Source organism: Centroberyx gerrardi, chromosome 10, assembly GCF_048128805.1.
Source record: "Centroberyx gerrardi isolate f3 chromosome 10, fCenGer3.hap1.cur.20231027, whole genome shotgun sequence".
Classification (NCBI taxonomy): Eukaryota; Metazoa; Chordata; class Actinopteri; order Beryciformes; family Berycidae; genus Centroberyx; species Centroberyx gerrardi.
Window position 1 is genome coordinate 16,795,179 of NC_136006.1, and position 23,753 is coordinate 16,818,931.

A 23,753-nucleotide genomic window follows, 5' to 3' on the forward strand; every position below is an offset into this window, starting at 1 on the left:
CATTTTTTTCTGACATGAATAATATATCAATATCGTCTCTTTGAGGGCATTTCCCTTATTTGTTTGCAGGAGTCTGCTTCTTGGGTGCTCACCTGGTTGTCATAGTATGTGTGGGCGCAGTGCTACGCTGAGAGATATACAGCCTGGGCTGGCTTCTCTGTGAGGAACCTCAAAGACTCTGATCACTGACTTCTCCATCTCATTTTAGGCAAATCAAAGTGTGAAAAGTCTCTCCTGAAGCAATATCTCCATCATCAGGTTGGGTCAAGAATGTTTATGAAGGCTATGTGCCATATTACCTGTAATCTCCAGAGTAGGGCCTGGTGTATTTCTTACTTCTCCATGCTCCCAGGAGGGAAAAAATGCCAAAATTATCTTGCATTGCACCTTTTCCGCAACACCTTAACGTGGCAAATCAAAGCCTCAAAACCATACATGTCGCTGTGCCCAAGGTCACCAAGAGAAATGAGAAATCACTATATACTGTACAGTCCATCCCCATAAACATGCCACACAGCCTCTGAAGTCTGACTCTGCTTTTAACAGGTCCAAGTTTGTCTAATAGTACATAATGCAATAAGTAGATGGACCCCAGTTGGAGTTCAGAGAGGGAGTGCTTGAATTAGGTTGGGGGGCGGTGGGGGTGGGTGGGGGTGTGTGGGGGTAGCTGAGGGCATCACTACTTTTACAGGTGAGACGGTGTCTAGTCAACAGCGCTCATCCAATGTCTACCAGATTGTCGGTAATCCAAGAGCGTTACTGTAGCAACAACCTCACTGCTCTACCTCTACATATCATATCATGTTAATGTATATTTTAAGGCGTTTCTCATATTAGTAAAATGTTTTTTTTTAATTATTTTTAAACCCCTGCTATTGCACATCTTCATTCGTGTGTGGCGACACTCTGAACTTTGATACCTCCATGTGTGAAAACAGACTGCTGGCGTTGTTGGTGTGAGAATACACAGTGTTGCAGGTACTGCAGGTAGATCTGATTTAACTTTGTTCATCAAATTGTTCATCACAGATCTCAGCTGAGGAACCTGCACAAAGAATACCTATAAGCAAAACAAACAAAAAAACAAATTCTGATGGAGATGACTGAGATTTCAACCTTCCTTCCAGAATAGCCAGTGCTTCAGCCTTTCTCAACACATTAGTTCAAACAATGTCAGCATGTGCTCTAAAGATCTATTTGAGAGTGTGTGTTGTCCCCATGTCAGTTTTAAACAGAGGGAGATGTGCAGAGTAAGAAACAGACCGCTCTGCTCTCTGCAGGCTGTCTGACTCTAAAGCTCCCACTGCTGTCTAAAAGAACTTACTGCACTAATGAGTCTGCGTTGATGTTAAAATATTATAAGACAAGTCAAGATCAGACATGACAGAAAGACTGGTTTCACAATATACAATTTGATACGGGAATGCTATCTTCGAGTACGAATATCATCTAAATTAAGTTCAAGGAAAAAAATGTTAATAACTGTTGTGGGGTGACAAGAGACAATTTAAACATTTGACAAGATTAGACTTTCTCAACAGAACCTATGGCTGCTAGGTAGTCACTTAAATTATTAAGTTAATAATCCAAAATATGAAGCTCAGGATTATTTTATGAATCCATCAATAAATTAGAATAATGTCAGTGTGCAGCTTTAAAAAATGTTCTGTAAACTGACATGACATTTTTTGTTCCATTTCCAAATGACCGCTGGCAGAGATTGCCGGCTCTCGTATTAAATTCTCAGGTTTTCAAGGAAAAATATATCTATCATAAGTAGAAATAATGAAGTTGAAGAGCTGATGCCCTGAGGAGCAGTCACAAAGAATTATATCTTTCTATAACACAGGACACAGGCAAAAGATAAGTACCTGTCACTTGGCATACTCTCTGCTACATGTGCCTATCAATAAAAGAGATTATTTTCCCTAGTTATTACAACGAAGATCTGGGGGGCTCGAAGATTGCACCTTTAATGAGAAGGAATGATTCCTTCCTGCACACTCACAACTACACTTGAAGTGAGTGAGATGTAATGCTATCAATTTTCTCTCTCTCTCAATTTTCCAAGAACTTATTAAAATGAGATATTGCCAACATTAATTCACAGGCATTATTTATTACATTTTAACAGGATTACGGTGTGCAAAGCTTGATTTGGGATTCACTCCCTGCATTGTGGTATCATGGTTTTGCACTCAAATTCTGCAGACTTGTTGTAATTAACAACACTGGCAAAATAGATCATTGCCAAATGATATGTTGTTCCATAACTAATCTCTATGTAGTGAAATGTTAGGATGCTGAAGAATGGATGGAAACTTGGGCTCTGGCTGTATCAGTGGAGGGGGGCATGTCACCCCGGTTTGCATCGCTTCTATCCAGGAGAGATGCAGCGAGAAACTCCAGTCCACATTGCAAAAGGTGAATTAAATACATTTTTCCTCATAGCTGTTTATGTTATTGAATCTTTAAGTGCCAGGTTTAGTGTCATAAATGCTAGATGCTTGTCTCATAGAGTTGACACTGATCTCATGTCTGGTTTTTTTTTCTTCACCCAGTTTCGCAGCCATGGTGTAATGCAGTGTAACAACCATATAGATGCAGTAATAATGACTTCGTATAGAGAATCCAACTGTACTGTACCTTGATGACAGCAAAGCAATAATTCATAGGGGAACCTTATCATATTCAGCAGAAAATCCAACACTTGCACAACACTTCTTTAATCTCGAAACATGCTTGGTTCATGAAACATGTGCCATTTGTTATACTGATTAAGGAGCATGACTTCATACCTTAATTGGGAAGTAATGTCAAGGTCTTCAGAACAAATCTATTATGAATGGTCCTTCCAGACATCACATACAGGGGTCTTTCAGACATCCCATACTCTGTAGCCACATAATCACGGCTGTGCCTACACAGTCATATTGTGTTGTGGTAATTCTCCATGTTCTTTGTTGTCACAAAAGGGTTATATTGAAACGTAATGACTCTTGAACAAAGTATTTGTGCTGGCTTTGTTTGCAAGTATGTGGGGAGAAAGAGATAGATCTGTAAAAGAATGGGAAACGCAGAAAGCAATCAAAAGTCTGGCCTTCACTCGCATTGTGCTGCTAACAAAAACACAGCAAGGCCAGGAGTGACATACTGAAGTACCTGCGGACATTCCTTTTCTCTCTCTCTTTCTCTATTGAGTTAGTTAGAGGTCCTCCATTTGAATACTTTTCCTTTTTATTACATTTGTAGGATACATGGTCCTATTCAGCCTCCATTTCTGTACTGCATATAGCGGTCCATCAGTTACCAATAGCGGCACAAAAGTCGATGCATGGGAGGTATAGAGAGCAGAAGCCTGCTACATCTACTGCTCAGTGTCGCCCGGTGTGACAGCTCCAAGGAAATGTCTGAAACTGCCTACACATTAATTCAAGTTGTTTGTTATCATATGAAATGGGTCAAGTGGAACACTGTCCTTTGAATTACCTTTTCAAAATGGATTGAAAACCGGGAATTGCGGCATAATTCTTTCCTCACAGGGGATGGCACCCATACAAACTCTTATAAGTGACACAAATGAACTTGTATGTCTTAAAGCATATCTCTACACTTTGATATTAGGGCAGACAGGTGTAAAAATATACATAGTTGACACAGAGCAATAATGAGAGATAGATTTATGTATGTAGGGCACTAAAGAAATGCCGAGCCGATGCCTGGTGCTGTCAGGTTCATTTTCCTGTTGCGTCATTCACCATGCCAGTGCACAGTGTACCCAAATATGGCAGAATCGTCTATTTCTCATACCACATGCATCATGATGTCTTGTCAGGCAAACAGATATCTGAGTATCATGAACAGTTGGATGTTTGTATGTGAGAAGCGAGTAAACAAGTTGAAATATTTTCTCCCTAATTTGATGCACAATGCATGTTGACGGCTAATTCATTTCTGGATTCAGTGTCATGTGTCAGGTCTTTTTTACTCAAACAAATAAGTTAGTTCAATAGCAGACTGCTCATAATTCTGTCAATATCACCACTCGACAGCGAATCATTAATTTCTATTTGGCCTATAACATTATCACCTCGCTTTGACCCTATGTAACCCATTCCCTGTACAGTCAATACGCTCAAAGGTGGTAAAAAGGACCAGGAGTGAATGGAGTGTGTGTAACATTGCAGCCAGCAGCGATTACAGAGGTAACATGAACACTTGGAAGAGATACTGAGACAGGGCTTTTTGTGCCTCTTAAATTGCTGGACAGCTCCAGGGCTGACATTTAAAACATAACATCACCAAACAAAAAACACATTAAAAGAGAAAAGCTGAGCAGGGGGCTTTAAGCAAAACCTGAAATTCGAGTTTTGGCGAAGGCAACTGACCCAAATTTCCTGCCCCTTCTTCTCCTTAACGTGCTTCTGCAAGCCTGGGCCCTGGGGTGACGTATCCCTTACACAGGGATTGCCAGTGCATTTACATAGCATGGTTAATGAGAGATCAACACCAGGAAAGCGCCTTGAATATAAAGCTTTCTTGTAAAAATAATGAGCGAGCGATTGATCCATACTCAAACAAGCCGGTTTGCTGAGTTAATACCAAAGGCAGATTATAGCCAGTGCCAAAAGTGCCCTGGCGTGCGACGCCTTTTGCTTAGAGGGTCCCCAAACTTGTCATCACATTAGCACATGGTCAAGGAGTACATCCTACCACTCTCATAATCTGCTTTCCTGCACAATTAGCCTTCTATAATAAGGCAGCTGCCTGACAGCCGGCAGGGAGAAAAGGGGAAAATCACTGAGTTTCACAGGGGATGGATGGATCGTTTACCGCCGCTGAAATATAGACTCCGAGGTTATTCTCTCTCCAACTCATCACCGACTTCTGGTCCTCATATTGGGTCTGGATGTGACAACATGACATAACAACATGGAGACTTGCTGCTCTTTACTGTGCCAAACATCTATTGCACTTTGATGAAGCCAGACAAAGAAGGATAAGGGAGGAGGAGGGGAGAGAGAGAGAGAGAGAGAGAGAGAGAGGGAGAGATAGGAGAAAGAGAGAGACAGACAGAGAGAGATAGGTGAAAGAGAGATAGGAGAGAGAGAGCCCTCATGGCATGTTAGATGTGTTTTAGCTTAGAAAAATCAGATGTTGGAGAGGGTAGAATGGCAGGGGATGGCAAGTTTTCTGAATAAAATAATAGATAATTTCATTCTGACAAAGGCGAGGAAACTATGGGCAAGAGAAGAAAATAGCAGGAAGGGATGGAGAAGGGAAGGGGTTTGAAAAGAATAAGAAGAATTCAGTGCTGCTTCTTGCAAGGGAAAAGAAAAAAAAACATTGATGACACCCGGTTCCATTCTTCCGCTCTCCCCTTTCTCTGCTCCTCGCCTCGCAGCACGGCGGGCTAAGCTGGGAGCTGTAATGTCATTAAATTGCAAATGCTTTTTTTTCATTTCCGACACACACTGTTTACTTATCTGGCAAAAACATATGTTGGAAGGAATCCGTTAAATTCTGCCCATTGCCTTGGGTGAAAGTGCAATAGAAACGGGCCCACTGAGCTCCTTCTGTCGTCTCCTTTTAGCACTTTGCCTTATCTACAAGGCTGCTTAGCAGCAAACTGGCGAGTTCAATGAAAAATGAAGATACAGTGCAAGATTAGGGAAGAACAGTGAGGGGAGAAATGCTTGGAGAGAGGGTCATCCCATTGCAAATGATTTCACTCCTCTCCATCTGCATAAATGACTATTTTTAAGGCATCTCCAGCGTCTGTATATTTTTCTCACTCTGCCACACATTTAATTTCACGCCCCGTGTTCTGAATATGCTTAAATGCATATCTCTGATGCACCTTTAAGCCAGAGGAAAGAGGATGGGGGGGAGTGGGGAGGGTACGAAAGCAAAATTAAAGATAAAATGGTGTGATTTGCACTACAAGTCTATTACTTTATGGCATTTACATATAGTTTACCTCTGCAATTCCAAGATTTTTTCTACCACCTTCCTATCAGTATTTGGGCTTGTATAAATATGTATAAATCTTTGTTGAGAAAAAATAGAATTCCTAGCTGCACTGGAAAGTTTGAAGGGTGCACTTTCTTCCTTCAACTTCTCCTCTGGCTCCCATGAGACTGTCAGCATATCTGTTGGGGGTGTTCTCTCCCGCCTTGCCCCGCAAAGGTGCAGGCTTCAAGCACTTTGTGCCCCATGATCCCCCCCCCACCCCAACCCCCCCTCCCCACACACACACACACACACACACTCCCCTCAGTGGGAAGAGCGGGGAGAGGTGGCCCGGGTCAGCGCTCGGCTACGGCTTTAACAGGAAGGGATTGGCAAAGCTTGGTAGCAGTGTGGTGAGGTATCCTTGTCAAACAGTGAACAGTCCCACTAGAGTGCCACATCATAACATGGCCTCCAAGTTTGTCATGAATGTAGTCACAGACAACATTGTTAGTGTAACAAAAGACACAGACTAACACACTCACGAGTCTCTCAAAGTGACACGATGAATAGTGCCGACATGTCTGCTATTGCCGTGCTATCAGACGAATGTGTTGTTCTACAGCGGCGAGGAAGTTTGTGTTGAGAGTGGAAAGCCCGCCCCTAACAGCAGAGAAGAAGAAGGCCTTGGATTGGCCTGGGAATGAAAGGGAGAGAGAGGCTATTCAGAGCACGATTCCTTTCCTTCATTGTCTGCCCGCTTAGATTTGAATACGCTCACTCAGAGCAGATGAGAAAAATGCTTCAGCCGCTCGCATTGTTGGCTTTCTCTCTCTTCTTTTCTATTTGCAATTAAATGCATTTCAAATGGAACAACTGTACAGAAAGCAATTCTGATAAGAAGGAATTCCATTGCCTTTAACCTCCTTTGTAATGGTTTTGCAATTTTTGAGCACTCTTATTATGTGAATTGCACAATCAAAACATATCTGAATAGAAAATGCCATACAACTTAAGTAGTGCTTCATTGAAAATTAAATTGCATTTAAAAATCATTTTTAGTTCTCTGTGTTCCTCTTTTTTCAAGCCAATCTCAGTGTTTCTGTTTTGGTGTTTTGTATGTAACATTGTGCCTTGACAGGACCCTTGTGTCCTGAGCAGTATCACACACATTGGTCCTAAGCATGGGATGAGATCAGTCAATTAGAATTAATGTCATCTGGTCATTTACAGCTAAACACCCTCCATATGCATTGTGTTTGCTTTGTGTGCAAAGCATCAACTGCAAAACCAATCTCATCCTCCAGACATGAATTTTTGAAGGATTTGAACGCTGTAAATAACTGCAAACCCTCTCTTACGAGGTTTACCCCTGGAGCACTTTGTAACTTATCAGGGCTGCCTTGTGCCTCCTCTAATGCTTGCATTATGCTCAAATGTAAATCGGTAAGCTGCCAGAGAGGTGGGCGGGAATCACTGAAGAAAGAATCACTGAAGGGTCTAGCCAATATTCTGATTGGGGCATAGCAAAATAAACAGTATAGTTTTGTTTTCAGCAGCCACTCGAACAAAAATATATCACATTACCCTGTTATATTCTAGAGCGATTGTTCTTCAGTGTTTCACAGCTCCGGAGATCTTGGCTGAAGAAGTAATAGAAAGCAAAATCCCCATCTTTGAAATATTACTAGATGTTTGAAAAAGTTTGGAGGGTTGCAGGTTATTTTTCAAAATATTAACACTCGTGTCCATGTAAAAGGAAACTCTAATATATTCTGAGTGAATGACGCCCAAGGGTCTGTTTTGTATTTCTAATTTCCATCTCTAATGGTACAAGGCACTGATTAGTAATTAGGACAGAGTCATTTAAATGCATGTAATGAGCATTATAGGTTTCCCATATACTGTGCACTTGGTGCTGATGAAAATGGATAGCATCTTTCTCAATTTGAACGCATGTTGACCTTTAATGGCAATTAATCTACAACACAGTTCTTCATGCTGCTCGTCCTTGAATTGGCTTTATAGTGTAATGAGTATATCGTTGAAATCTTCTAAATAATTGACCTGAAGCATGTTTCACAGCATAACTATTAATCTTATTTTCCAGTGAATAATTTGATCAGTTTGCTAGAGAAGTGGGTTATACAGAGTACAAACTAGTGCAGAGGGATATGTGGCCCCTAGATATTAATTTGAAGGTGGATAGGAGTCTTAAAGAGGATTAAAACTCTATACAGGCTACTCATTTTATATGACTGCATACCACCCAGTCCACTGTATATACTGTCAGTCACTGCTTGGCATGGTTGAGATTTGAAATGGTGACAGTTAAAGTACAAAGATGTCCAATCCTAGACTATTTCATGGCATATTTGGTGGAGCATCCTGAAGGAAATGCACAGGGTTAGGGCCAGTCATTCCAGTGAACGAGGGCCACCAAAAACAGCAATACTGCCCCCCTCCTACTGCTCAGAGACACTGCATCTCCCTCTCTCCCTCATATATACTGTCAAATACTGAATATAAAGGAGGAATACTACCACAGGTACCACAGCTAGTGCTAATATCTGCACCTTTTATTTTATTTATGACATCTGTGCTTCATTTGACAGAATACCATAGCTGTGAGCAAACTGAACAAAATACAAAAATCAACATCATATCAGGAAAAAAAAAAAGAAACAGTATCGAGACACTTTTTAGAGATGTGAGGTTTTTGAAGGCCACTAACACAATATTGTTTTGAAACGTAAACAGAGGAAGTATGCTACAGTTGTTACAACTGGGATTAATCAGAAAAGGTTGGTATGAAGTTATTTTAGCTTTTAGAATAGAACAGAATAGAAGAATCTTTAATAAGAGACAGATGGAGTTTGGACCAGTTCTCCATCACTAGGCATGCCAGGTTGTGGTTACACATTTGAATTCAGTTTTATTCCAAAATATTTACATACTAGTTAGACTAGATTGATTGATTGCTAGTGAAGTATTATGGGTCATTATTTAAATTAGAAGTGATCTTAAAACCTTTGCTTTTATAGCTGTTTTTGAATAGAATCTTCTGTGTTTTTGAAATAACAGCTGATGAATTTTTGAGTGTTTTTTTCCCCCCAAAATGGATAAAAAGCATTTTGGAATTACCACTTTTTATTTCTGGTTATCAGCTGTTTTTTGTTTTCTTATTTGTTTTATTTGTGAGGTAACAGTAGCATGTAAATGCCGGACCACAGCAGTGCTGGTCTGTGATTCTCCCTTATGTCAGATCAGGTTCACTAGTTTTCAGACCACTGAGCTCTGCTCTCACTGAATGTAACTGAAGTGCCCTCAATTAAAAATTGAAAAGGCCTTCTTTATTTTACTAACACATATTCCTGAAAATGTGTGCAGAGTGGGTGCATCACGTTAAGTGGAATATTCATATAGCCATTAAGAAAATGGATGCATTTTACCATCAGCATGGTAACAAGTAGATCATTTCACAAATTAAGCATCACCTCCTTCTGTGATTTCTCTTTGAAATGCTATTAAAGGAGATGTTTCATTTGGCCCACTTCAAAGACAGAGCACTCTCTTCTCTCACAATCCTGGCCTTTCATTTGGAAGTTTCCCTATTAAAACAATAGCACTTTCATTGGGGATAATCCAGAGGACCCATCATCGGGCCAAAATTGTTTCCCACTCAATGGGGACAACACTCTGCATATTCCACACTGATACAATGCACAGCTGAAACATTAACAGTACACAAATTGTTGCCCTAAAAAACTCACCAATGCTATCAAAGGCTATCAAATTAATTCCAATCATAACAGGAAGGCGTTGCACAGATGGAATGGACAGATGCATTATGGACTATTATGCAAATCCTTATCTTGAACCTGAAAAGGAGAATTCCATATGAAAAGACAAATGACGGAGAATAGAATAGATTAAAGCCCAACGAGTCTTGTATCTGCTAAGTGACATGTAAATGAAAATCAATTCTTGCCACTTTTCCCTCCCTTTGTTATGACAAATAGGTTTCCAAGGTGGGTCCACAATTATCCTCAGATAATGATTGCAATACACAATTATACAGACAACGATCCCCATATAAGGATACTATTTCCCACATTACTACTAAAGGTAGTCACATTGAATCTAATCAATAGAGGGCTCCAGATCTCTGGAAACAGATAATATAACTGTTTTTATGGTCAGTAATGTTCTAAAATAGTGTGACATTTTAAGCTGTTGTAGAAGAAAACTAAAGTACTTATTTAAGAGGAAAAAAAATATGAAATGACTCTACAAATAAGACCCACAGTCCTGTTCTTATAATTACTTACAATATTTCTCTCAGTGATGCATCTTCCCGGTGTCATTAAATAGTGCGGCTGATTTTTCCACGGCTCTCTGGCACCATCCTGTGTTTCAGTGGTGATAATGGAATTTTTTTTTTTTATTATCAAATTTTGAAAATGCCAATGCTGGGTAGAGGAAAGCGCCTGCTGAGTTATAATAACATAATCAAAATGTTTGAATCTAATTTGAATTTGGGTAAGAGGATTAAACATATGTTGGTTATGCTTTGTGTATCTTGTGCATTTCCTTGAACTGCACACAGCTGATCACACTGCTTCCTTTGGGGTTAATCAGATGATTTGAATGTGACTGGTCACAACACTACAGGCATGGATGTGAACCATTCCAGTTTTTGGAATCAAATGAATACTTCTTCTGTTCTTCTGTTACTGTTTTACATAATTTACTGTTCTAAACCTGAGAACTGAATCATACACTGTAAAATCATGTAGTATTGAGTCTTTCAATCTTGAAACAATTGAAATTGCACTGGTATGAATTGAAAATACCACGACTCACAACAAAATTAAATCACCTGTTAAGGTGTTAATGTGTTTATCCTCTCCTTTATTTATACAGATAAGTAAGGTACACATATTTTAGAACAGGCAAAAGGAGGAAAACAAATAAAATGACTGTCTTCTGTCGATGAACGAAAGGCCTCAGAGGAACTCACAAAAAAGGATTTTGGCAGAATTTTCACAATCATCTGTCCAGATGGCATATTTGTTATTTGCACAGTCTACTGTTTTTGTTTATTGGTGTGATTCATTACAATCCTGTAAAAAGAGGTTGACAAAACACATCCAAGAGATTACAAACAAGATGAAGAAAAACATGTAAGAATTGTTTGTTTCCTATGGCATAGCTCCAGTTCAATTTCCTTGAGGCTGGTATTTCTTAAACTAAGGCCTGTGAGCCATTGTGGGTCCCAAGACAGTTTCTGCTGGGTCCCACTGGGTATTCTCTGAGTGCTGGTGTGTTTCAGTGAGCCAGGGTCCCAGAGGAAAACGAAATCTACTTTGTGTGTTGAACTGAAAAACTATAAGAACACCCGGTGTTGTCCTGCTCTGGGCTTTTATCTTGATAATGTGTGTAGGACTTTACCTGATGAAGACAAATAATTGACCCAGACGAGCTCACCGTCCTCCGGCCTGCCTGGGCCTCCAGGAGCCCTTCCAGAGGTCCATGTCCTCTTGCATAGACGATCTGATTAATTTTAAAATCTCTGCTCTCTGTTTTCAGTAACATTAATACTGTATTATGAGCATGTATGATTGTGTGTGTGTGTGTGTATCTGTGTGTTTGTCAGTTTGGCCTTAAATAAAATTTATAAAATTATTGAACATCAGATATCGGCCAGTCAGTGTTGCCCACTTTCGATATGATGGAGGTTCCTCCCTGACCACAGTTCCATAAAAAGGGTGTAAAACCTGCAATTCAATTTTATTTTCTTTGTACATTCTAATTTATTCATTTAATTTCTCAACAATATTTTCTGTACGCTAATTTACAGACTGCACTTATTAACTCTAAAAGAATTTCATTGGTATGGATTTCAAAGGACAGTTTTTATGTCCCATGGTCTAAATGCTGTTTCAGAGTCTTTTCTGCCATGACAAGAATAAAATACTAAACACTAAATACTTCTTACTTTGACTATGGTCAAATTTAAAGATATTGAATATTGGCACAAAATCAGTATTGATATTAGCCTCAAGAAACCCATATCAGTGAAACCCTAATGCATGAACGTTTGTGTAGTGGATGTGTGAGTGGATGTTGGGTGGTGTGTGTGTGTGTGTATGTGTGTGTGTGTGAGGGGGGACTCACATATGCCTGTGTGCTTGTGTGCATGTATATGTTTGTGCATATAGGGCTCAGTTCACTGAAAACCCGTGTTGGTCTCCAGCCTGCAGCGCTGCAGTGAGTCATGCAGCAACATCCAGACAGGAGGAACGAGCCTGACGTCAGGAGCTGTGGAAACCTTAGAGACATCCAACCAACCGACATCCACACCTGGCCAATGAGTTTCTACTTCAGGGTTGTGACCAGGGATACAGTGGAGGATAAATCACAGTTTCATTTGAGTTTTTTCACCTTTTTAGGCTGACAAAAACGTTTATGTCCTCAATTCATAATTATTAAAACTGGTGGAAACTCTATAAGGAAGGATCTTTTAACAACAAAAACAACAACAACAAACACAAGTTGATGCTTTTCTGAAAATATAATTGCTTTTTGTTGATATTGATGTATATTTTCCTTATGATGATCACTGATTATATTTACTCTACATTACTGTTTGTTGCTTTCTGAGTATTTTGTCAGCGACCATGTTTGTTAAGGGAACGCTCTTCAAAATGTATGAAAAGTCAGACGGAGAGCTGGACAAAAAAACACCTCAGTAAACCATGTGTAACTAGGTCCACTCCTCCATCTCTCCATCTCACTCCTCAGTTAATAAATCCATCTTTCTCATGGGGATTTCGTTCAGATTATTTACGTTCAGCCGGTTTTCTATGCTATTGTGCTGTATGTTCAGTAACACCAGACTGAACTGAAAAGGTTATGAACCAATATGACTGAAAGATTTCCCCGCCTCAAACTTGATGAGATGTCTAACTCAGTTTTTATAGTTATATATTTCCTCAGTATTTTTTTTTTATATAGAGCACAAATGAATTTAAAAAAGAGAATGACAGTTAAACCAAAACAAGTTTTTGTCAGTGGATATGTGATGAGACAAACAGACATCCAGTATAATAATAACAGACTTTTTGGCCTTTTCTCTTCTCTTTCAGAAATAGAGGGCAGTGTCACTATGATTGCTTTATACCTGACTGATCCTGCAAGTAAATAAAGACAATGTAGCTTCAAAACCACAGGATACACACTCAAAACAGGATGCATACATTCAGAGTATTGTTACTATATTGATTATATTGATAGCAACACACTGTATTAATAAACATATCAGGAATTATGGATAAAATATTTGCAAAAATGTTGCCAGACAGTTGATTAGCAGAAAACCAAACCATGCATTCCAAATCAAAGAACCATCTCCATATCATATGCATTTTTTCTCCTAAATTAGTTTGTCAAGCCTGTAAGTGGGTATGCTTTTTTTTTTTTTATTTCATTTGATTTGGTTTTACCTTTGAGTTGATTACATTTGATTTTATCTGTCTTTGATTTTATTTGAATCAGTGTACTGATTTGAAACGGATTCGTACTTTTTGCAGGCAAAAAATCAGGTTTTCCTTCACATGACAAACCATGACTATGAATTTTAACAATCAAATCATTGAGAAATTCATAAGAATCACATTTACCCTCATCATTCATTTTTCTCCCACCTTCATGTTCAGATACTGTTGTTTACCGACATAAATGTAGTTTCTATAAAGACATTCCATTTGACTTCTTCCAGGAATTCTCCCTGCTAATCCTGTTGGGTGCAGTGAACCTCACTCAGCCTGTTGTGTAAGGACTCAGCAGTCACACTGGACGGTTTCTCAGGGGGCCGTGCCTACATCTACTATACCCACACTATCACGGTTATTTGCCACACTACCTCATATACATTACAAGTATTTTGGACATGGACACTGATACAACATCTGTTACATTTACAGGAATATAATCACCCAAAACTATAATTTGATATGTGACGAGTGAAACGATCAGAAGTCACCAGAACATGTCATTGTTTTCTGCAACGTTATTTTAACATTAAATTTGAATTTGGACACCAAGAGGATATATTGTAACCAAGCAACAGCCATGTATTTTCAGAGAGAGATGTGAGTTTTCTGAAATGGAATAAATATTCACACATCACACAGGGATACTGTCTGTATAGTAATGCCCAAAGTTATAGATTATACATGATTTTAGTAAATCTAGCAATAGGATGTAATACTGATAACCGACCCTATAGGAATGCATTGAAAACAGTGATCTTCTAAGATTACAGTATATAAAACACCTTTATCAGTTATTAAAAAGACCCCAGAAGTTACAATGACAGAAGAGTCATGTAGTAGACAACTGGCATTACTTTTAAGACTAAATTTACTGATGAGAAAAAACCCATAAATTGTATTAATTCATCTTTTAATCTTGCATCCATGATGTGTAATGAATTTGCCATGTTCTTGTAAACTTTTATAATAACAACACAAAAAGAATCATCTGAAAAAATGAATAAAAAAAAAAAAGAACTGTAACTGGAAAACATTCGTTTCTCCCACTGCATAACTGCCTTGAAGAAAAGTCACACCACCACTGCTGACAGGTATTACATTCATTCTCTGTGGCGTGGGGAATACACATTCTTCTGCACTCTACATGTACTAAAACTATCAGCAGTCACATGCCAGACCATAGGAATGCATCAGGCGGATGGGGCAGGGAAACAAGTCAAAGCACTGGGGGTCCCGGTCATCATATGCCTTCCCTGATGTGTGTGCAGCTCCTGCCTCTGAACAAAGACGGCTTGGTAGTTGGAGGATTATCAAAAAAAATTGATGACTTAACTACTAGAGGGCAGTGAGAATCAGATCGTGACCGCACAATGCATCGTTTTATAAATTATGATTTCATAAAAAAACCCATGGCTCCACCTGCTGTCTTCTGACGACAATACAGAGCAAGTGATTAGCCTCTTTTCAGTCACAAGCAAGACCTAATGATGCTGCCAAGATGGATACAATCCTCTCAGTGTATTTTGTGCAATAAACATTTCTTGTCTTATTGCTTCACATATCTTTGTCCTTGAGATCAAAAAAATAGTGGTCATTGATTTTACTGAGAGTTCTACTGACAGTGTGCTAAAGATGCATTGGTTATATTTAATATAAGGGTGATAAAGTGCGATTATAAGCTTATAGGAGTTCATGTTCTAGTATGCAAACAATTTGAAAACGGTTCCTGGTGTTATTTTCTCAGTAATTCTTCTCTGTGCTAGATCTACTGCCTCTCCTACTGTATATGCACAGCACACAGTGAGCACAGCACCCTGCTGAGACTGTCACTCCTGTGAGGAGGGGAAGGGGGGTTCAAAGTTTGGTTAAGGGCACCCAAAGGTTGAGAGCAGAACTGCTAAAATAACAAAAAACTAACTTCCAAAAACTTGTGTATACTGTAACTTGGCTGGATTAAAGTGATTAGTCGCCTATCAAGATTTACACAACTGATCTAGGGCACTGGGAAGGAAAGCCAATTTCTTCAGACAGCTTTTTATTCAGATAGCTGAGAACGACTCAACAAACTCACAGTGTGTTTAGGGAATGTTTCTGTTTTCATTATATTTTTCCAATATGTTTTTAAACTGTATTTGTTCAGATAGGAATATATAATTAGTTTGTATTTGGATTAGATCTAACATACTGTAATTTCTGAACAGATGGCTATGTTTGTGTTCTCTGTTAGGCAAATCTGCTTTGTCTGTTTTTCTTTCTTCTTCATGAAGATTTAATTAGTGAATCAGAACCTTTGTAGTCTATTTGTACCAGCTGATCATACAAAAGTATATGGTCCCCCCAGGCAATTCACTGGTATTTATCCTGGTCTGAGTCCAGCTCATAGTTCTGCTGTCAGGTGATTATCACGAGACCAATGGCTTAATCCTCTCTAGCTCTACTAAAAGGAAGCACAGAAACTGGAGGTTTTCTAAATGTGCATGTAACCAACTGGAACGCAGTGTACTTTTTGCTTTGAGTGTTTTTTCCGCAGACTTTAAAGTTATCACTCTATCTAATTTGAGGATACACAGCAGAGGACCGTTGCGGAGTGAGATTCCACGCCCTTCTGGGTGAACTAATTGACTGTATTATTGCAGTCAATTGGTGTACAAACTGATTTGTTGCCACGGATTGGAGGAAACCAACAAGTGAAATGATGATGAAGGCACTGGGTCTTGGCCTACTTTGTTTATTGGTCTGTCCTGACCCTGCAGAGGCTCAGTTTCCTCGGGTGTGTTGCACAGTGGAGGGGATCCTCTCCAAGCAGTGCTGCCCCGCTCTCGGCTCCGATCCTGCTGATGTGTGTGGCTCTCGATCAGGGAGAGGAAGCTGCTCCAACGTCCGAGTCGACAACAAACCCTGGGGAGGACCGTACCGACTGAGGAATGTTGATGACAGAGAAAGGTGGCCGACCAAATTCTTCAATCAGACTTGCAGGTGCACTGGTGGGTGATGTACAGTTTTATTGAGATACTATTTCAGGGAGCAGCTGAAATGATAGCAGACTCATGATTCTACATTCAAATAGACTATGAAACAGGTAGATGCAGTAAGATGACTCATGGTAAACCTGGAACATCACAAAACCTCATTAGTTTCCCTATGAGTTTACACATTCAGCTTTGCTCTCTGTGTATACAGGTAACTTTGCAGGTTTTGACTGTGGCCAGTGTAAGTTTGGCTGGACCGGACCAAACTGCGACCAGAGAAAAGCGCCTGTGGTGAGGAAGAACATCCATTCTCTGAGCCCTGCAGAGCTGCAGGAGTTCCTGGATGTGCTGGACCTGGCTAAGACCACCACAAACCCAGACTATGTCATTGCCACCCAGCACTGGCTGGGACTCCTGGGACCAAATGGAACCGAGCCCCAGATTGCCAACATCTCCATCTACGACTTCTTTGTCTGGCAGCACTACTACTCCGTCCGAGACACTCTTCTTGGTAAATACCCATGGCTAAACTTCTTGGCATCAAACCAACATAATTGGTCAATTGCTCTGTTTGATTTTGCAACGTATTAGATAATCATTAAGCAGCTGTTACCAAATGGATAAGTGTGAATAAATAGGCCTATTCTTTGCACAGGAGTTATGAGCAGCTACTTTTTTCTTTTTTGCAGCCCTATTTAAAATCCTTTTCCAGACATTTCTAGATCATTTGACATATGTTGGATTATTGATATTCTTTTTCTTACTATTTCATTCTAATTAATGGTAGTATTGTTTTCATGAGAAATCAAAAGTAATGTTTATTCACAAACGGCTTACAAAGAGTATTCATAATGTGTTTCCGTTACATATAATAAATCCTGTGTGCAGTATTGCGTCATTATCTTGCATTACACACTGAGGAGCTCATCAGAGACTTCATGTCCCTGTAGGTCCAGGTCGTCCATTCAAGGCCATTGATTTCTCCCACAAAGGGCCAGCCTTCATTACCTGGCACAGGTATCACCTCCTCAGCTTGGAGAGAGAGCTACAGGTAAGCGTAATCTTCTGAAAACAATGCACGTTTTCACTTTTCATTGTGTTTATTTTCCTTTAAATATTCCCTGCAGAGACTGACTGGCAATGAGAACTTTGCGGTCCCGTACTGGAACTTTGCCACGGGGCAGAGTGAGTGTGACGTGTGCACCGACTCCCTGCTGGGGGGGCGCAACCCCGACGACCCCTCCCTCATCAGCAGCCAGTCCAGATTCTCCAGATGGGGCGTGGTGTGCAACAGGTCTGTTGGGACAAAATAACGAAGGGGGGAAAAAATCAATAATCATTGGTCGGATTAAAATGAAATAAACAGTATCAGAGTGTGACAAAAATTGTTTTGACTAGGACAAATCCTTATTTTAACATTTACGCTGTCTTCCCTTCCAGTTTGGATGACTACAATCGCCTGGTGACTCTCTGTAACGGCACCAGCGAGGGCCTCATACAGAGAGGTACAATGGAGAGAAGTAACTCGACTCTGCCCACCATGAACGATGTCAGAAGCTGTCTCAATCTCCGGGACTTTGACAGCCCTCCGTACTTCACCAACTCAACCTTTAGCTTCAGGTACAGCTCCCTTTTATGTACTCTACTGTTTAGAATCAATATTTTCAAAGGCTACCTGCCATTTCACTGAGACTGATGCATTCAACAGTTGTTTACATTGCATTTTGCTGTAGTATTTTAACCACTAGTTTCGAGAGACTTTCCAAAAGTACTATTTCAAACACAGATTAACGCAGATATCGTGCTTTGTAACTCACAGAAATGCTCTTGAAGGGTATGACAAACCAGATGGAGAACTGGACGAGTCAGTCAATAACCTGCACAACCTGGTGCACTCCTTCCTCAATGGAACCAGCGCCCTGTCTCACTCCGCAGCCAACGACCCCATCTTTCTGGTCAGAATCTGATTCCAGGGGTTACTTCACATGAAAAGTTCACAGTTGGTGGGGCTTCTTCATTAAGATAACTAAGATGTTTCTGGTTGTTTATGTTGCAGGTGCTCCACGCTTTCACTGATGCAGTTTTTGACGAGTGGATGAGGAGGTTTGTTCCATCCAACGCCACCTTCCCAGATGAGATGGCCCCCATCGGCCACAACAGGGACTACAACATGGTCCCCTTCTTCCCTCCGATCACTAATGAGGAGATCTATGTTCCCTCCGAGCAGCTGGGATATTCCTATGCCATTGCCCTGGATGGTGAGCAAGCTCTTCAATGAATGAACAGAACAAGTGTTCAAATTTAGTGACCTCCTGCTGTCCTTCAATAATCTTAAAGGGGCAATAAGTAATCTTTGACCTTATCGACTTCTACCAGCAATCAGTAGGAATTGCAACATTGAACTTCTCTCCTATACAAGTCTCTGGTACAGCCCCCACTCCCCCACCCCCAACTCCTCCCATCCACTTTAGTGACAGTGGCCTGTGATTGACACAATATGGTCACATTTTCACAAGAGAGACGAGTAAGATCGCTAATTAGAGCAGAAACCCAACAGAAATATGTAGTGAAGAGGTAACATCATGATGCAAAATACTGTAATAATAATACTGCTTTGACATTTGCTTTTTTAGCTTGAGAACGAGGCTTATTAGCCTTTGTAGCTGAAATGTCTTGTGACACTGGTCGCTCCCTTGTAGCTCCATCCTCCATTGTTGAGCAGTTAAAAATGCGAGTAGGTGGGAGGTGGAGGTTGGGAGTGTTTTGAAATTACAATGGGCGGGGAGTTTTTGTTCCACAACAGGGCTGGAAAATGAATTTTGCCAGAAATCTCATTACCTGGTAAAGTAATGATGAGTCACTTGTACTGATCAACAACCCCATCAAACCCCTCAGATATATTGTCATCTTGTGACCGCACAAATTTTACTTATTGCCCATTTAAAACATCATATTCTTAAAATAATGCACGGCTATCAAGTTACACTGTTTTACCAACATGAGGAAATATCTGTTACAAACCTGTTTACATGAATATTTCTACTTACGATTCCGTGCAGATGCAGATGGCGGAGCGACGGTGTTCGTGCTGGGGTCCACTCTGGGAGGTGTTTTCATTGGGCTCCTGGTCCTTCTCCTTATCTTGGTGCTCTACCTGCGGCAACGGAGAAATAGAGGCTTCGAACCTCTGATAAAAGCAGAGTTCACAAATAAGAAGTACACAGAGGAAGCCTAGACTTCACACACTATTTGGAAATACACACCGATACTCACACATACCTAAGAAATATGAAGCAGCATAATCTACAATGTACTGTAGCCCCCACTGTGAAGCAAAAAAGGAAAATGTGAATCCTCTAAATTAATAGCACTGTAATGTTTAGATAAGAACAATGATGTGACTCGTGCAATGTCCATCAAATCATAGCTGGGAACTTACTACAATACAAGCTTCTGTTGATACCAATCACTGCACTAGCTGCAAAAAAACAAATAAATTAATGTGTACTGTAATTTAACTGATTTGGTAACATTTTTTTTTGTGATCTTAAAAATACCTGACACCATTGCAAACACCTTCTTTAAATATTCTGCACCTTTTTCCAGTTTAAGAGTCATCACAAATACGAAGCTATTGGAATCTTTTTAATAAATATTTATTCTCAAGAAGAGTAACAAAACACAAATGCAATCATCTTAATTGCATTGAAAAACAGTAAGGCATATTTGCTTGTCTAGATCTTTACTCGTGTTTGTTTGAAATTATCTTCAAACTCCAAGCAACAGACTTCATTAGGAATTGAATTCATACAGCAATGCATTGATTGTAAAAAAATGCTGACGAGTAATGTGCCTTGCTAATTCTGTTGTTGAGATCATTTGTCTGATCCATTTAAACATCCATTTTCAATATTTTATTGCAAAAATATTACCATTAAAAGTTCAATGATACAAAACCTAAAAAGGGCATCCTGTGAGATCATTAGTCATAATAAAGGAGGACACACTGACACCGAGACAGAATGTTTTCTCTCCATATTTTTGTCCTTAAAGTTCCTTCGATGTGGATGCTAACACTGACTTAAAGGCAACAAATAAAAGCTCAACAATTACTTATTGATATACTGCAAAGCCCAACGGACAAGGGATATGATATAGTGTATAATACTGGCTAATTCCCTCGATATGTAAGCTTAGCTGGCCTTTGTGGTTTATTGAGGTGACAGCTGCTCTCAGAGAACAGTGGACATACAGTGCTGCTTGAGGCTGGTTTTGTTGGCTTGAGTTTGGCGGCTGGATACTGTACGCCCCCCTCAGCACTGCCAAGCCTCTCACATTCTCTGTAAGTACGCTCTGCTGAGTAGCTTCACTGGAGCATTCAGCCCTGTCCGGTCTCCACAGATTCTCATTTCACAGGTGACTGTGGTCGACTTCAAGCCTGTCTGTGGTGCAGACATAACCATTCGAGCTTTAGAGATAAATTTAGGGACCCTTATTTATTTATTTTTTTTGCATTTCCAGTCACCAATGTGTTCCGTTTGCTACTTCCTCTGTTGATAATTCCCTCTCCTTTTACATTACTGTGGTAATGAATTATTAGTGATGGCAGAGTTAGTGATTTACAAATTACAGTATAAAAACATTTGACTTTTTAATACTGACTGACAGAATTTATTCAATTGTGTTTTCCTAACACTACAATGCACATTTTCATGACTATTTTATCCAAACATCTGTAACTGTAGTTATAGAATAAGCTTTTGCTGTTCAATCACGTGATGCAAACGTCGCAGACACATCACAGGTAAAATTTAGTAGTTCCTGTATATGTAGTTTTAGAATTTTTCTGAAACTTCAACATTTTTGGGTGACAGAATTTACCGGAAAATACTTCTAGGGGGGAAGGAGAAGACTTTATAGGCTTTATAGGCCCTAGTTGCTCTGTGGTCAATATAAAGAAAACACCAGCACAAGTCCTTCAGTGATGGTGGCTCTGTAATTGTTGGATGTGTTTTTTCTAGCATGATGGGCATTTCCATTTACATAGAGAATGAGGTCAACACTAATGATTGCTAACATTATTTTCAATTATGGTGTAGGACCTTCTTTATAATACTTGGAAATAATACCATGGAAAATGTCTGAGACACATTTCTGAATCTCCTATGAATGGTTAATTGGGATCATATCTGGTTATTGAGTAGCTTTGCATGTAAGTAAACACTCACTAATAGGGACATAAACCACTTCTGATCAAGAAAAAGAAATGCATTACTGTGAATCATTATATATATTAGTGTAGAATTTACCTAGGCTGAATGAATTGGGATGAATGAATTGATCCCATGGCAGGTACTGCACCCCACACCACTATAGAACCACCATCACTATGGTGGCATTTCATTTTGGTGTTTCCTTTACTTTGACCCTTCTCTGTGTGACTATAACTGCCCCATAATGATTCAGTGTGGGTCCTCTTTGGGAACAGCTGTCCAGGCCGTCTACTCCTGAAGCCAGGTCTCTGTAAACCAACATAATATGAAGACATTTTGCAGATAATTAATTCTTTGCAAGGCAAATGAGTATATAGAAATCTAGGCATGTGCAGTTAAAAAAATTGGCATACTGTAACTGAAAATATTTTGATCCTGAGTTGCCAGGTAAAAATTCATTTTTGATATAACAAAAAAAAACCCAACAATTTTATCCAACTTATGTTTACAGCCTGGTTCGTCTCATAATAATCCATCTGTTTTAATGAAGTGTGAGTTTCAGCATGTGAGCACACTCAGCTGTGAAGAGCATGCCTGGTGTTAAGTCCAGCCGTAAGGCAGCCATTGAACCATTTCAATGGCTGCCGAGAGCAAGGAGCTGGCCAAGGGCAAACCCATGACCGACCCATGATATACCTATAAACATTCCTAAACAGTCCATTCATAACTTCATGGCCAAAACTATAATGAAACAGAACATGAAACAACATGATTAGGTCATTGTTAGTCTCATTGCATCTGTTCTAAAAACAAAAGAATGCAATTTTTTACTAAATATGACAATTTTAGTGATAGGATATCCAATCATTCCTGATCAATAATCATTAACTGGCATGTGTAAAACAATTTATTATTATGAATTATATATAAACATTTTATATATAATCCATGCATTCATATACATATTTTTTTGTTAAATATTAGAACGGTAGTCAAAGAAATTAATGACAGTGGACCAAGGATAAAATGAACATTCAAACTGGAAGCCATATATTCATGAATTTTTATGTCATTTAGGTTATTATCTTTTGTATGCCTTTTAAACATAATATTAAGCTTATAGACCCCCAAATAGCTGTAGTAAACTTATTCTGCCTCTTTTAGGTGCCTCTAATTACCACATTTTCAACATGGTTCAACACACAACACCATTTTTGCATAAAAAATAATAAATCAAAACAATCAAAGTGCGTGTTTTTTTTTTTCCACATGGAGACCTACATCAATATCTGCCACATGTGAAAGAAATACTATTTTTTTTTCAGCCTCTGGAGCAGAGTTTGTTGGGGCGGCATCAGTGTTAGACAGTGAAGTGATGCCGAATATATCAAGTCTAAGGATGGCACTGCACAATCTTTGGGAGAGCAGGAAATCACGATGCATGACTGCTCTTTTTCAGAGCAGACCCCTCTAGCCTGAAGGCCGGCCGCCTGAATACCGTCTGCTTGACTGTGGCTCCAATCTGCCTGAATACAAAAACAGCAAAAAGAGAAACCCTGCTGTCCAAGTTTAGCCAGTTCCTCCAGCATTATCTCCATTGTCGGTGGAGTGCCAGGGCTGAGAGGGCCAGCACGGTTGGCAGGGCTACAGAGGGTGCAAGGAGTGTGGCCGAGTCATCCACGGGCCCGCTCCGGTCCGCTTCCACCACGGGGGCCTCGGTGACGGTAAGGTCCATGTCTGTGGTGCAGGCTTCTGTGCAGCCGCTGCCACTGCCTGAGCCGCTACCCTCATCGCCTGCAACACCACAACAGCACACAAGCCAGAGTGAGCATGCAGCTGGAGACAGATTAAATGTGTGCAGTCTGAACCCAAGCTCAAGTGAAACATTAGTGAACAAAATGTTGTGTTAAAGGTAAACTGCCAATTCTAAAACTAAAGTCCTAAACTTTTACATTAAAGGTACAATATGCAACTTTTTCATATTAAAATAACAATAAATAAAAAGGATATATTACACACTACCAGTCAAAAGTTTGGACATACCTGATTGAATGTAGTAT

The 23,753-nt window shown here is 39.8% G+C and overlaps 2 protein-coding genes across 2 annotated transcripts in view; one reads left to right on the forward strand and one right to left on the reverse strand.

The window, feature by feature from the left end:
- Positions 1 to 16,206: 16,206 nt before the first annotated feature.
- Positions 16,207 to 19,955, forward strand: dct (dopachrome tautomerase). Its single transcript, XM_071927027.2, has 8 exons — positions 16,207 to 16,495; positions 16,692 to 16,991; positions 17,431 to 17,531; positions 17,608 to 17,774; positions 17,921 to 18,100; positions 18,300 to 18,435; positions 18,537 to 18,738; positions 19,540 to 19,955. The coding sequence occupies exons 1-8, from the start codon at positions 16,207 to 16,209 to the stop codon at positions 19,713 to 19,715; spliced, it is 1,551 nt and encodes a 516-aa protein (XP_071783128.1). The 3' UTR covers positions 19,716 to 19,955.
- Positions 19,956 to 22,567: 2,612 nt separating this feature from the next.
- The window catches only part of LOC139933051 (glypican-6-like), a 78,189-nt gene continuing 77,003 nt past the window's right edge, over positions 22,568 to 23,753 (reverse strand). The window contains exon 9 of the mRNA XM_071927042.2: positions 22,568 to 23,487. Coding sequence (XP_071783143.1) covers positions 23,282 to 23,487 — 206 coding nt within the window. The 3' untranslated portion in view covers positions 22,568 to 23,281. The remainder of the gene's footprint in view (positions 23,488 to 23,753) is intronic.

Bases quoted from the DNA above. Each gene is read 5' to 3' on its own strand.
- dct (XM_071927027.2), top strand. From the start codon at position 16,207: ATGATGAAGGCACTGGGTCTTGGCCTACTTTGTTTATTGGTCTGTCCT. The intron at 16,992-17,430 runs GTAAATACCCAT...ATGTCCCTGTAG, and splicing joins CGTCCGAGACACTCTTCTTG to GTCCAGGTCGTCCATTCAAG. The intron at 17,775-17,920 runs GTCTGTTGGGAC...CTTCCCTTCCAG, and splicing joins TGGGGCGTGGTGTGCAACAG to TTTGGATGACTACAATCGCC.